Source organism: Rhopilema esculentum, chromosome 5, assembly GCF_057945365.1.
Source record: "Rhopilema esculentum isolate cy_ngs chromosome 5, ASM5794536v1, whole genome shotgun sequence".
Lineage (NCBI taxonomy): Eukaryota > Metazoa > Cnidaria > Scyphozoa > Rhizostomeae > Rhizostomatidae > Rhopilema > Rhopilema esculentum.
The window spans coordinates 1,362,186-1,377,926 of NC_142819.1; the positions used below are offsets into that span (position 1 = coordinate 1,362,186).

A 15,741-nucleotide genomic window follows, 5' to 3' on the forward strand; every position below is an offset into this window, starting at 1 on the left:
AAAGAAAGTGCTTTGCGTTGGTGTAATTATGTGTTAAAGGGCTCAAGAACAAATTTTTAATAGGGTATTTTCGACCTTGGGGTTTGATAGTAGCTTCACAAGTAGCTTTCTCTTATATTTTCTGTATCTTATGCGAGTTGTAACAATGTGAATCCGCCATACGACAACAGTTACATGAAAATCCAGTGTGTCAAATCACAACGTCTTGGCAATTAGATCTTTTAGAGCTTGTCTATAATAAGATGAATTATCAATATTATTGTAGAAAAAAGGTATTAATCTCCTAACATTAAATTTTGAATTTTATAAGCGTTCTGTGGCTGCCACCGGGTCTAAATAGCGAATTTAGACACCCGTTCCACCTTGCATTTTTGATCAGCGCCGTATGACGTCTATCTACTTTTAGATCGTTATCTGCCGTTTCGTGCCCTAAATTCTTTAGGATAAAACACTGCTAACATAATAATGTATAACGTTTCTGTTTTGTTCAATGTCGAAAGAATTGTTTGAAGATATTTAGGTAAACATGGGCATCTACTAAACGACAAAACAAATAAATTCAAATCAATGCACATTATATCCGCAGTGTTATAATATTCTTTGTACGACCAACTTTATGTTTTTTTATCAAAAATCTTCAAAGTTTTTATTATTAAGCGTCAATTCAATTTTTATATCTTTTCTGCTAAATTCATAACTAAAGATTGAAATTGCTTTCTGGTTTCGTTCAAGTTTACAATATGCGGTCTTTTCTGTTGAATTTTGGATTCTAAGGTTTTTACTACAATAAACCCTTCGATTTCAATTCGCCTTTTGCATTTAATGATGCGGAAAGTCGTCGGGAACTTAGCATACTCATAATCATGTAAATAAATAAGGAATTTTGTTCTTAATACATAATAAAAATTATCGTTCTTTGTCGAAAATAGTGGTTATGATGAAAGATTTATAAGTTTCTGGCGACGAAGTGAATTGGATTGTTTATTGCCTCGAATCTAATAATGACACACTCGTTTTCAAATTCAAATCTTTGGCGGCGTTCTGCGATAAGGATGCGAGGAAATTCCAAGATTTATCTTTTGGTTACAGAATTAATTTTAGAATTTAAGTAGTATGCAAGTGATCATAGATGACTCGATTCAAACGTCTGTTTCACTGGGGGCCATTGACAGCACTTAGTATAATTACATTTCTGTTTGTTAATGCATTGTTGGCCGATATTTCATGGTACTCCCCTTGTGATATTGGAGGTTTGTTGCACTTGGCTGTTTTCTGTTCATGGGTTTATGCAATTCTGAAAGAATTTTTGAAAGCAGCTTTCGATGGACCGGGATTTGTGCCTCTTGGTTGGAAACCGGTAAGTCTTTCCTCTTGATAATTTGAAATATTAAATGTTTTGGGTCGTATGCCCTGACGTCTGATGATGCGATGGTCCTTTCCGGGAAATCTTATGTGATAGGGAGGAGAAAGTTGTTGAAAAACTTTCGTGAAACAATAGGGCGGACAACAAAATGCTCTTTCAAAATTCGATAATAAATGTTATTTCTCTTTGATCATATTATTTGGGGAATCAACTAAAGCTCCTTTTTAAAAAGGTTTTGTATAGTAAAAATTGAAAATGGCTCCACAATTGAATTTTTGTAACGATTGAAAAGTTATGATCCATGTCGATCCAAGATTAAGTGAAAACTAGAGAAACTTGGGAAAGAGAGCTATTTTAATGGTACATGTGAATTATTCTTTGCAAAAATTTGCTTATCTATCCTGTCTGCTGGATGCATTTAGAATTGTGTGGTTGTTATTATATAAAACAGGTGTTTCCTTCATCTACACTTTTATATCACTACGCAAAAAAGAGAATTCAAGATAGTCATAGCTTTCTACAAAATTTCTATCTTTTGCCAAATCAGTCTCTTTTATTTTGTCTGCAGTCATAATTGCGTGTCTGTACAAGGGTGTGGTGGCTTTAGAATAAAGAGACAACAGGCATGACTATACAAAGAGCAAGTCCTAATTTTTTCTCTTTGTGCTGCAGACAAATTCAGCCTTCTTTTACTTTGTGGAACAGTTCCTTTTCAAAAACATTTTTTTTTTAAATCAGTGATATAAATTTTTCAAAAATATTTTGAAATTACCCACAAAATGGGGGAGGCTTCTCTTTGTGACAACCTTTGCATAGGTCTGAGTTCAGGCTTGATCGTGCCTGACAAATGCTGTAAAAATGATTATCTAAAAAAGCTCTGTGACTAAAAACAGAATTGAAGTCTTTTCTTTAACATCTTATGAAAAAATATTTTAAATATAGTACAATTGTACCCAAAAGCTCATCTGAAAAAATGGATAGGGCTGAAAGAAGGATGTAATGTACTCTATATAGAATTCCTGTTGAGGCCCTGTTCTAAGGGGTCCATGTAGCTGTGATACCTTGCTAATGAGTAAGGAAAGGGAAACATTGAGTAACTGTGTGACAAGTTCTCATGGTGTTGTCTCTCTGTTTCAAGAACATTGCACCCACAACCTAAAAGCCGTAAACTGTAGCCACTTTACACGAAAAGATGCAAGACATCTCTTATGCTGAAGCCACATTCTGCTGAAAACCAATTTCCAAATCTTTAGGTCACATTTTGAAATATGGTGGAGATTGTGAAGCCACAAACCTCCAATAATCTTTCCTCCCCTATTGTGTACTCACTTTTTTTCTTAGAATGAGCTCCAATGAGTTAGTATGCTACCACCAAATAAGAAATTTCATAACTTTTGACATTTAAGTAAACAACTCAAATTTCCAGTTGCTAGCAACTTGAAATTCCTGCCACTTTGCAAATGTAGCTCGCATAAATGAGCTAAAATTGATGCAATTTATTTTATGAGGAATCAGTCAAGCATATAAAACTCCATCCAAGAAGAGTTTCATGTTTTGATTGGATTTTATTGTGGCTTAACATTCTTTCATTTACATGGTCTGCTGGAGACAGTTTTTAAATATTTTGACTATTTACCATAAATTCTCTAATAGCTGCTCAGTTGAAGGAGGCATGAATCAACATTTAGTCATTTTTCAGATCATGCAGATAATAATGCTTTTGGATTTTCGGCTTGATTTAAATTTCAATTAAAAGTTAAACATGGCTCTTTACTTAAGGTCAATATTATGTCTGTTTCTCCATCATTGTCATAACTTTACTCACACTTATTTCTTCAAAGACATGGAATGAGGGGTAGGGGGCTTCACATTTTAGGGTAGAAGGGCTTGTTAATTTTTTTCCTGTCTTAGGGATCAATCATTTGAACAGGATGCTCATTGGAAGAGGTTGCTAATTTATGGATTTACAGTAATGACAAGTTGTAGCAACCTTTTTGACACCTTTGCAGCCTAGAATTTAAACATCGCCAGTGTTTTAACAACATTATCAGGTCCACTAAAATCTAGGTTGGGAAGTTTTTTAAGAGTTCTGGCTCTAAAACATATTGTAACTGAGTTGGGGTACTATTGTTGCAATAATTTGTCCTTCTTTATGCTAATTTTTTTACACTATTTATCAGCCAAGTTGGTGGAACTTTTTCAACATAATTTAACATCATCTTGCAGTGCCGGGCTTTTATTTATAAATATAGAATTCCCACATATTTTTGCAGAGATTTATGTATTGTTAGAAACATATTTTATATAGTTTTTGCAGTCTAGGGTCTTTATGATGTCGGTTGCTGAAAGCATATGTATAGCAATTATTTTGAATTCATTTGAATTGCAATGCTAGACCCAGTAGCTAGGAATGTGTTTGCAAGTATTGTCTATGCTATTCAATTTTTCTTGTTTGTTATTAAGCAGGTAATGATGGTGAGCTGTATGTTTTTCAAACTTTGAATAATTATTAGAAATAAATTGATTTTTTAAAACCATACTTTGAATTTTCTGTGTATTTTTTCCATGTTTTTATTTCTAGAGCATATATATTCAATTTAAATGCAGCCACATGCAAAAGATGAGTTTTTTTACATTTGGAACCATGTTTTGACAAGAACATTAAATGTAGCTACATTTAAAACTCCATTCAAAAGCAAACTCCGTTCTTCAACCATTTTAAGTTCTATAAATAAACTAGATTGCGTGCAGTACAATAAGTGATAACGGGGCTATGCTCAAAACGTCATTATCTATTTTAAGAAAAATTTTCCTGGTGCAATTTACTTACATTTATCGTTATTATAGCATTTTAAGTTCTATTGACCTTAAAAGAAATACTAAAAAGATCATCGCTAATTAATAATTTCATCTGCTGTTCGTTTTGAGAATAAAAAATATACCAATTCTACCTACACTTGAAGCCCTAATTCACAAAACTCATAAATTCCATCTATGACAGGCATATGTTTTGGCTGTCGTATCTGATCTTCATGGATTATCATTCTCAAATTCATTCATTTGTAAGCAAAGCAGATGCACTCTAGATGCATGGCCTTTTTTGCAAGGGCGTTGGCAACAACCGCCTAATCTTTACTCTCCATTTTGATCTTCTTAGATAATCGTTCCAAGGAAAAAATTCATACTATATACGATTAAAAAGATAAATTTTAGAGTCGAAAAGAAGTTTCTTGAATTTAGATAGTTCTAATTTGATTTAGTGCCAATATGATTAGACTTGTGATTAAAATATTCACCAAATTTGGCGATTGATAATCTAAGGCATTACTGAATTCTCTTTTTCCTTAATGCCATTAGTGCAAAGACTTAAAACGGCGATCAAAGCTTGCTGAAACTTTATCATCTTAGGAAAACATACTTAGTGCCACATCATCTAGTTCAACGGGCGATTTAAAAAGCACGATAATTAGGCCTCAAAGCTGTAGCATGTTGCTTGGGATAATCTGCTGGTTCATTTAACTTGCAAACTTTGAATTACCTGTGGACTGAGTATCGAAAAAGATTAAAAATGATAGATATATTAAATAATATCTGCAGATACCAGACCTTAAAAGCAAACAAAACATGATAGTAAAAAACGTTGGTGACAAATAAAAAGCCTGTCGCACTTTGCTCAAAATTCTCTGACGCTTGAAACTGGCAGTTCATTCAGAAGAAAAACTATTATTCGTTAAGGTATTAACATTGTAGAGAAAGTCAAACCGAGTGTCTTTCACAATATAATTGACTGTGTTTTGGATCATTTAGAAATTGTAAGTTATATTTTGAATATCAATGTAGTTCAGCGTGTTGTAGTTCGAATGAAAAATAACGAAAAACTAATATAGTTATCGTTACAAAAATTAAAAGATGATTTAAAAAGTTATAAGAGATTTGTTTTATCAATATTAAATGTTTCTTATTTAGCTTTTTAATGTACAAGGCCGTACTCTAATCAAATTTATTTGTTTTTATTTTTCAATGTTTTGAATACTCGAATTTGTGACATTCTCGATTCCCCGTATATTGTTAAAGTCCTTAAGAATAACATTCATCGATATTGGTTTTTTGAAAATTTACCTTTTCTTAAAACTTTTGCGATCCAAATCAGTTTGTGCGACCGAGGAAGATAAATTTGTTAATCACTGTTTCAGTCTTAACCATATGGTTTTGGTTGAGTCTTTAAAAGTAGGCGAGGGCAGAATCGTTCTCTGTCCCCAGATATATTCCTGAAAACATGTTTAAACCTCAAAAAATACTTTCTTCCACCCAACAAACATTAAAAAAACTCCATTACCAAGATTATTCTTCACCTTAAAAGCTGCTAACTTCCTTTAGATATCTGTTTGCATGTTCCTTCCTGCTAAACTTTTACAAAGTTCAGATTCTCCATTATCATCTAGCCTTGTCTCGATTTCCTGACCCAATTTTCTCTAAACCTCACTTCAAGTAGCAATATTCTTAATTTCGTATTGTTTCATATATTTAGCTTGTTTTCTATAAGTTTGGGTTTTTCACTAGGAGAATGAAGAAGACGAGAAATGCCTCCAGTATTGCTCAACGTGCATGGGATTCAAGGCACCCAGATCGCATCATTGCAAAAAATGTAACAGGTAATAACTTTTTTCTTTAAACAACTTTCAAGTCAAAAACCTCCTCTTTTTCTTTTCTTTCTACCAAGAGCTGTTGTATGAAAGCAACTTCATCCTTCTCCCCTTCCTTTTCTTCTTCTTCTTTTTCTTCTTCTTCGTCTTTTTCCTCTTATTCTTCTTGGTCTTCTTCTTCTCCTTCGTCTTCTTCGTCTTCTTTTTCGTCTTCTTCGTCTTCTTCGTCTTCTTCTTCTTCTTCGTCTTCTTCTTCTCCTTCGTCTTCTCCTTCGTCTTCTTCTTCTTCTTCGTCTTCTTCTTCTCCTTCGTCTTCTCCTTCTTCTTCTTCGTCTACTTCTTCGTCTTCTTCTTCTCCTTCGTCTTCTCCTTCGTCTTCTCCTTCTCCTTCGTCTTCTTCTTCTCCTTCTTCTTCTTCTTCTTCGTCTTCTTCTTCTTCTTCGTCTTATTCTTCTTCTTCTTTTTCTTCTTTTTCTCCGTCTCCTTCTTCTTTTAGGTGCCCTATCCCGCCTGGACGTTGGCAATCATGATTTATCTATTTCTTGACAATGTCATATTTTCTGAATCTCTTCTGCCAGTATTGAAGTCCATGTTTAATCTTTTGCCTCTGTCTGAAAACAATTATTATAGCTGTATTCGAATCATATAATTTGAATTCTTATGATATTTGAAAGTCCTATCAAAATATGCTGCTAATTTTCTCAATTTTCTGGCGGTTGAAAACCGCCGGATTCTGGTTGTAAGAAGTTAATATTTTAGATGTTTTTGTCTCACCTGTTGCTGTTGTTATTAAATTTTCATTCATTCCATGAGCAACAGACTTGGTTCGCAAAGAAGGATTAGTCTGTCCTTTCCCTTGTTTTCGGCCTCTTCACTTGTATTAAATTTGCAAGAATTAGCATAAGATTTTCTCCTACTTGAAACACATCAAGCTTTTTCGATGTTGTGGATAATAATGGCACCCATGATCTTTTTTAATGCAATCGTTCTTGAATTCATCTTGAATTTTAGCTTTAAGGGAGAACAGTTATTTCCCCATGGTTTTAGGAGCTCTTGAATGAAAACAGGAAACTATTTGAAGAAACTGCGTTCAATACAACTTCACCTGTTTTTTGCTAAGCTGGGCCTTTTTCTCACTGACAATTGCAGTTGGAATTAGCTTAAAGGTTTTAAATAAACTCGTTTTTTGGAATAAAATATTCTGTGGTTTTACAAGAGAGTTATAATGCGTTTACCCGAAATACGGTTTTATCAGGACAGTTTAATTATTATTGCTAGATTGAGAGAGATAGTTAATACTTTTTTCCAGTCAAGGAATACCGAGTTAAATCTTTTGCCAAAATTCGAGTCTTTGTATCCAATATTCTATACACGCTTACTAATTCTGTTGAAATTGAAAGGCGACAAGTCAAAGGGCTTTAATAAAAAGTACAAAAACATTAAATACAGTGTTAAATACAAAAGACATTCTGTATTGCATATAGATTTCACTTGAAAGAAAAATGTCTTAATTCTAAAATATTACGAAACTTGATAGGAGTAAAAGTAGAACTTTCTATCCTTGATCCAACAACTGTAGCTCTTTAAAATCTTTTAAAAAGAAATTTGTAAAAGGATGTGGTTTATTTGTGGCATTATTATGTTTTATGTTTTCTTATTTTATTCAGAGAAAGTAGACTACTATTTCTGAGGGTTCCACTCGTAGCTTTCAAGGCGGAAACCCTTAAAAGCTACAAGTTTTACTTAAGTTAAAGAAAAAAAGCATTTTTTCGTTGAAAAATGTTTGTTTCGTTGATTTTTTCGTTGAAAAATGTTTTTGGTTTGTTTTTGGCTAGGTGTGTCATGAAAATGGACCATCACTGCCCATGGATCAACAATTGCGTCGGCCATAAGAATCACAAGAGTTTCACTCTGTTTCTGGTGTTTGTCGTGATCGGATGCTCCCACGCAGCTGTCATATTAATTTGTACTTGTCTTCGCTATATTTTGTGGGTATGGCCATGTTACGTTCTTAAGTTGAGACTTAAGACCCCTTGTGACAACACATTTATCTAAATCGATCGATTATATGCAATCCTGACGTTTGATGTAGAGTTTCTTGGCTCTTCAAACTGGCTGACTTTCAGTCTGAAATTTTTGAACGTCCTCAAACTATTTGCAATGCATACCTAGAGCCCGGTTACAGTACACATGATTGCGGCAAACTGTCAAAGCTGTCTTTGAATTTTGCCCTATGTACCCTTATTGGATACTGTAGTTCGGTAGACCATTTCTATTGGGAAGGGGTAGAGTGTTTGGTATTTTTTAACGAAACTAATTAGTTGGAAGTTGACATGTTTGGTGCCTAAGAAACTTTTTTCTTGAGGGCTTTCACTTGTAACAAAATAAGGCTTCTTTTCATACCATTCATTTCCATTTTCATTTTATTTCAATTTATCTGCAAAACGTTTTTATAACACTTAGCATGTTTTGTTTTGAGACGACTGTGAAAAAGCAATAGTGATGATAGAAAAGTATAGCACAATTTTTAAAATTTTAATTACAAATCTAATGAAGTTTAGCCAGTCCTTTAAATGCTTGTGTTATTATGTTTTTAGAAAAAATGAGGCTTTGTCTCTTTTTAGAAAACTTGCCTTCAAAATATATTTTAATATACTTTATTAGTGCTGTTTAATTTTTTCTTTGAGTTTTCATATTAAATATTTTCAAACGGGCTGCCTTAAACACAGCCTTCTCTGTGCATTTCAAATATAGAAATGATTGAATCAGTTCTTTTTCAGGATGAGGGATTCTTGATCATTAAAATTGACGAATATGATTTGATTTCGTTTGGAGTCGAATACTTTATAGTATTTTGCCTTGCAATCGGCTTATCTAGTGGAGTTGCTGTGGCTGTTTCTTTGCTTCTTTACTACCAGGTAAGCAATCATTTATAATCTTATTTAGTGACCTTCATCCCTCAGATTCTCTCATCCTACGATGAGCTTATATCACTTAGCTGATAGCCAAATTTACATGCATATTTAACTAAGCAAATTTACATGCAAGATATGCGTCTTGTGAGCGATGAACTTTTTCAAATTTTTATTTCTGTTTTTATTCAACAAACAGGAGGAGAAATGTCCTACAAACATCAATCAAAGATGCTGTGCTTTTGAGCACGGTGCAAATTTTCCTTGCATAGATCTTTGGGAAGCCTTAAAACTTATTGCTTTTCTCGTGTATAATTTTTCTCCGTACCTGAATCATTTCAGATATCGAATAATATTTTGGCTTCGTTGCAATTTGAAGCATAGAAAATTTGCTGTTCTTGAATTTTACGTCAATTTCTCTGTGTTTTCTTTAACCGAAACTTAGTTTCTCTCGAGCAATGGAATAATTCCTTCCTGAAGTTTTTGAAGATTTATGAATATTCAGTGTTTTTTGTAGATAAGGACAATTCTAACCAACCAAACTGGAATTGAAGACTGGATTGTGACAAAGGTTCAGTATTCATGCTTTCTTCAAGATGTTTTGTCTAGTATCCCATTGTAGAGCGTAGGTCACATGGTCTAATTTATAGTTTCGCGATCGTCTATCGCTATTACTTTGATTTCAAACTTTAATTATATACTTTGACTTTGCTAAAAAATTAATGTTTAAGTCATCCAACAGTCAGACAAGATTATGGACGAGCGATGCGTTTTGTCCTGGACTGGTGTGCCAGACATAAGTTCAAGACGCTATTAATATGCTTATAGGCATTTTACAAAATCTTTGCCCGAAGAGTAATTACCAAGTAAATGACACATATATCACAATCTATAGATATAGTGAACAGAAAAAGAGGATGTAACGGTTTTTGTTAAAAAATAATCTCTAACTGTAATATTAAGAACTTCTTAATTATTTTCATTTTGTTAATTTTTGCTTTTAGGCCGATCGAGAGCGTCCTGATGGCTCTGTGTTCATTTACCCGTATGATTTAGGCACCTGGAACAATATAAAACAGGTGTGTTTCCTCATTCTCATTCCAAATACATTTGAATAAGATGGCCAAATACAAATGGCCAGTCAGGGTATCTGCTGGTGTGTAACGTTTTAGGGGAGATCTTTGAGAGAGTCATCTCCTCATTATCTGTCCATGTGTATAGCAATTAAGAGCTACGGCATGAAAATTGGCGTAACGAGCTAAGAGTTTACAGCGAAAGCATTACGGAAATGGTTACATAGCATTTTTGTTAGATCCTAGCAGTTGGTATATACCAAGAAAGGGGTATTATGGAGACTTGTGGACAAATTTAATATGCAGTAATGATACAATTAGCTTCAAAAAGCCTTTTCTGGAAAAGAAAGTAAATCTAAAACGATTGTTTTTTATGACTGTCGATTTTCCAGTGCAACGTAAGGCTTTAGATTTATCCTTAAACCCATCACTGATAGACAAAGAAGCCAGAAAATCATAAACTCCATAGGGCTTAATCAGTGATAATTCGAGATGCTATCGACAGAACCACTAGCAATGTTCTACATTGATCTGTCTGTTGTTGATAATTGCCTAACCCCATTTTGCTCTGATCTATCCTCTTTTACCAGAATGGTCGTAATCAAACCTTGAAAAATATATCTATCGCTGCTTTGCTAGCAATGTATAAATTCTTATTCAATTCCGAAGCAGCTGCAACTTCGTTTAAATTTACATGAAGTGGTGATTAGTTTTAAAAATTCTCCCATGTTCATTCGTTTTCAAACTAATTGCTTACTCGAAGATCCCACCCATTTTTCTCATTACACCTAAGTCTTTCTTCCGCGAGATTTAGTTTTCTAAACATCAGAATAATTGATTGCTTACACCCTATTTGGTGCTCAATAACTGAGTTTCTAACTATCCCATTATTGTAAAAAATACGACACCAGTCTACACTGTCTGACAAAACCTTTCTCGGATGATTAAACAGTGTCTTGCTTCATATGAAAGCCTTACCACTTTTGTCAAAACAGTGGTAATTAGCGGATGTTTTGCAGACTTCGCGGTTTCTTGGCGAATTATGTTTTGTTTGTTGCACAAGGAAAGACAGATTCATTGTGTTTACTTTCCTAGAGCTTTTGTTTCTTATAACTTAGCTATATCATTGCATCTTATGATTATAAGCAAAAAAGTCGGATAGCTTATAATAATGTGCTCAAGGCCCATGCCATGATGCGGATGAAAATTAGCCAATGGGAAAAGAGACGTGCCTGATTGGCTTATTTTTAGCCAATTGTTCTCTTCTCACCTGAACCGTGCTGAACAAAATATGCCTAGCGGAAAACAACTACATTTAGGCCGCTTCAGTTTTAATCGTCTTCAGATTGACAGCACTTCCGGTCCTAGTCGAGGGCTTGCATGTCATGAAAATACTCTTAGTACTTCAATATTCAATTTTTATCTGGTTTCTTTTTAAGGACAAAGATACAGAAGCTTAAATTCTGTATTAATAATCAACACAAGTCGTCGCACTTTTATTCTGGGCATTGGACTCGTTTTTCTCACTTCAGTTTCTTGTTAAGTTTTTGCATCAACTGATTAAAACTTGGTTCCATGAAAAAATGTACGTGTTCTTTTTGCAGTAAATAAACTGCCCAATACTTGAAACTGCTTCATGTTAGTATGAATTAGTGTTTTTTCCACTATTGTAACAGCTAACATTAAATAAATCCTTTACATATATAACAGAGTTTCCCCTTTCATCCATTTCTACATCCACCAACCTTCCTCGTTATGTTTTTGAAAATGAACTCAAATATATCTTTTCCAGTAACAGTTTTATTCAACTTTTTATTGAAGGTTATTAATTGGTCTGGTGATTATGCTGGTGATGGCATTAATTGGCCGATCAAAGAAGGCTGCAAGCAATATGATTTAACCGTGAGTCTCATTCTCCTTATTAAAACTTTGTTCCCACTACAGTAGAAATTTTTTATAAGGACATTGAGGCTGAAATTTAACCTTTAAAACCCTATGATTAAGAACCCCCAGGAGGCTGAAATTTGGAAAGGCTCTTATATATATATAAGAAAAAAGGGTTTTGGTATTAGGTTAGATTAGGTTATTAGGTTTTGGTATGTTGCATATTAATTGGACAATCTAACAACACAAATTCATTAGATTGGTTGTAATATAACATAAAAAAAGCTGGTTTAAGGGTGTCCATTAGAATTGTTGCGGTGGAAAACATTGTTAATGTATGCAAGGCCGGTACGTATATAAGAGCCTTCTTAAGAATCTTTAAGAATGGAACTTATAATAGCAGCCTGTTAATTAAGAACCTATTCAGGATGCCAGACAAAAACCTAGGTTCTTCTATGCGGGTTTCTACTGTATGAATTAACTTGAGATAAGTACGAGTTAGATCGATAATTAACTCATGGTATGACTTCAAATCAGGCTGGTGTGAAGCAGCACGAGATATTGTGTGCTAACTATGGAATTAACCCCGGTGCTGACTGGGTTTTCACTTGAGATACAGTTAATGGTTAAAAATGCCAGAGCTGATTTAAGAGTCTTTTAACTACGGTCCACTATGGCTGGTCTTTTAACAGAATCAACTTAATATCGAATCAAAGATAACGAATATCTTCGCATCAAAAATATTCATATTGGCGAATATACCTGAAAGGAATATTACCTAGAACATACGCCCCTTTAGGGGAGGCGCTAACTCATTTTAATACTCAAAGCGGTTTTATTATCCGAGTGCTTTTTCTAAATTTCAGCTAAGATTTTTGGAAACTGTTCCTTTCTAGATAGAGCAGTTAGAGCAGAAGGCCCTCAAAAGGGATAGAATGGTGAGGGTTCTTTATTCATTTTAAATACCTTATGTTTCTTTAAACGTTTCCCCTTTTTTATTCTGTGAATTAAACCAGTTCTCTTAGTTATCGAAAACTAATTTCTATATCATTATTGCTGATGGTGTCAATATATCATGAAATGGGGTATTTTGTCAGCTTGGAAATGTTCTACTTTAAAGAATTTACATAAAGTTTGGTCTTGGAAAATGTAGCCATTTCATTGTCTTTGATATTTTCTTTGAAGGTTCTTTGTTTCTATTATAATGCTGGTTTTTTCCTAGGTATTACATAAGATAATTGGCAATTATAGTGGCACTTGGTTTCCATGCAAGCACGGTCTTCGGACTTGCTATGATATGCCATGGTCAGATGCACCGAGGATGGGAGTCGAAGAGAAGGATGCTGTTTACGTCACTAGATGGCGTAGGTAAGTCTTTGCTTAACAAAACATTTTTTCATTATCATCCATATTCAGGCTAATCAAACCTCGTTAATGCCTATCCTCGTAAGTACTAACATTATCGCGTAGCGACTGTTTGGTTCTCCAGAAAAGTCATTGGCATTTTGCACTGTAGACGGACATAGCGAACGCAGATAGGCATCATGTTTTCCTGGATGTCATATTAGCAGGAGAGCGTTTCCTTACTATAAGCAACCTGTGATTGGTTATCACAGTCTAAAAACTCCTTGACATGTATAACACGATGTTAGTCAAATTACCCTATCTGGATTCGCTCGTTTGACCTTTTCCTGCCAGATTTTATCATACACAACGTAACTGTGTAATCAATTCTGTTGATAGATCCAATTTTTTACAGAGTAATGGAATGCAAGTAATATACTTATAAATGTATTTCTGCGTAATTTTTTAGCTTTCCACGTCATATAAAAGCTACCCACTGGAAGATTTACTGAATATGATAATAATTCTTAACAGGGCATCAAAATGAATTTTTTTGCGATTTGCAATGCTTTGTAATCTTTTGCACCTTTTCTTTTTCGATTATAATATTTCAAGTTGTTTGGCCTCTTGTTCACCTTTACAGGAAGAAAAGTTTGAAAAACTGTCACTCAAAACGTCAAACATAAAAGAATATTTAGTTTATCGTGTAATCTTGTGTTTATCGTGTGCATTGCATATTTTAATGAAATATTTTTAATTCTTTTTCTCAAACTGCCAAAATTGATGAATTAAATTATTCAATTTGATTATATTTGCAGACACTGGCTCTTTGGCGAAAAAGTTACAACAAAAAGAAGTTTTAATGGTAATTTCTATTTGGATATCATCTATCAAGTTTAATTTATATCATTTAATTTTTGTGATGCAATGAGCTGCTAAGTACTTCTCAAACTGGAAAAATTTATGGCAAGATAAATCTTGAAATTTGTTAGAAGAAGACTTGGGCTGATCTTTGAGATATTATTTTAAAGGTGTGATTAATAGATTTCGGTTTTATGACTTTAAAGACCCAAACTCTGCTGAAGCTCGCATTGGTAAGCCCAGAATATTTTTTTATTTTAAGATTACAAGCTTCAAGTCGATTCTGGATTTCTTTATTTGACAAAATTTTGCCACTTTTTTCCCCGTTAAGCTTCAAATGGTGCAATACCAGAGCGGGAAAAAGGTTGGTTTCCCAGGCAATGTGCGGTCGAGGTTTATGATGATGAAGATGAGTTCCTGAAGAAGCTCAAATGAGGTCACTAAAATTAGCGAAACTTAGTTCAAATCTACCAATTAGACTTCAAAGTTCCTGCAATATGAAGATTTCTTATTCAGTATATTTCCCAGTGTTATTCTGCGTGAATATCGACTTGTCATTTCGTTTCGAACATTTTGAATTAATGCGTGTATCTGTGTCGGTTAAACTGACAAGCAGATCTTAAGAGCTACGAGCTCGTATTGACGTAAACTTCCATATTCGAACGTGAAACTTAAGAAACCTAGGAGATTAGATGCTCTAACAGGGCCTATCAAAGGCTATGCATATGTTAATGTTACAGATTGCCAAATCATTACTGAAGACAACGTTCCTTATTACGGTCTCCATTAGCAAGATTGATCTTTAACCAAATATTGAAACAAACTTTGCGCGTAGTGTCCCGCGGGCAAATTCCTTATCCAGCCCCTTTTTTCCACGGAGGCTTCAAACTACGCATTCTTCCAAGAGCCTTTCAGCAGTTCATTTTGCTACGGATCTGTCTTAAGCTTCTGATATTCAAGGTAACTCCATCATGAAATAAGACAGTTTTGCAAGTGCAGTTGTAGCCACCTCTAGAGCTCCTTTTAAGCGAGGGCTGCTTTGGAAAGTCCACCATTGTTCAAATTAAGTGTGAGCCTCATATACCATTGATGAAAGTTGATAAAAAGGTTTTAAGCAGTCGAAGAGAACTGAATTGGCTAAATGCTCAGCTCTAGGAATCGAATTTATGAATTCTGAAGATAGATAACCATGAAGAGGGTACTCCTAAATATTTGTATATCGGACCAAAGAGTTCTAAGAAAGTTTTAAATTTCAAAGGTAGCTTTAAATTTCACGAGTTCGGTCTTTGATATCATTGCCAATTAGTATCATAAGATCAAAGATTTGCAGGAATTTTTTTTCATAGAATCTGTTTCACAGAATGCAAATATTTCGCCATATTTCTGTCTCAACTGTCTTTTTAACAGCTTATTTCAGTTTTCTGAAAGCCGACTAGTGTGTATATTCTGTTACTTCAACATTTGCAACACATTTCCTCGTCACGTTGCTGTGATGGCTGGCTGATTATCTGCCTGTTCAAGCTTGCTTTTACATAATTTAGGCAACAATGTTGCTTTTATATTGCCTATTTGCAACAGCTGCCATGCATTCGACTGGTCTACATGTGTGCTAGAGTGGTTGCACGTGTTTACTAACCTTTTGCTGCCATTGTTTTCTTGTA

At 34.2% G+C, this 15,741-nt stretch overlaps 1 protein-coding gene across 1 annotated transcript; it reads left to right on the top strand.

Moving 5' to 3' along the window:
- Positions 1-1,012: 1,012 nt before the first annotated feature.
- Positions 1,013-15,448, top strand: LOC135690006 (palmitoyltransferase ZDHHC6). The gene is made up of 11 exons (XM_065207408.2): positions 1,013-1,357; positions 5,924-6,015; positions 7,842-7,998; positions 8,787-8,924; positions 9,436-9,489; positions 9,923-9,997; positions 11,813-11,893; positions 12,772-12,813; positions 13,098-13,243; positions 14,038-14,084; positions 14,412-15,448. The coding sequence occupies exons 1-11, from the start codon at positions 1,130-1,132 to the stop codon at positions 14,513-14,515; spliced, it is 1,164 nt and encodes a 387-aa protein (XP_065063480.1). The 5' UTR covers positions 1,013-1,129; the 3' UTR covers positions 14,516-15,448.
- The last annotated feature ends 293 nt before the right edge of the window (positions 15,449-15,741 follow it).

Bases quoted from the DNA above. Each gene is read 5' to 3' on its own strand.
- LOC135690006 (XM_065207408.2), top strand. From the start codon at position 1,130: ATGACTCGATTCAAACGTCTGTTTCACTGGGGGCCATTGACAGCACTT. The intron at 9,998-11,812 runs GTGTGTTTCCTC...TTTTTATTGAAG, and splicing joins CCTGGAACAATATAAAACAG to GTTATTAATTGGTCTGGTGA. The intron at 12,814-13,097 runs GTGAGGGTTCTT...GTTTTTTCCTAG, and splicing joins CCCTCAAAAGGGATAGAATG to GTATTACATAAGATAATTGG.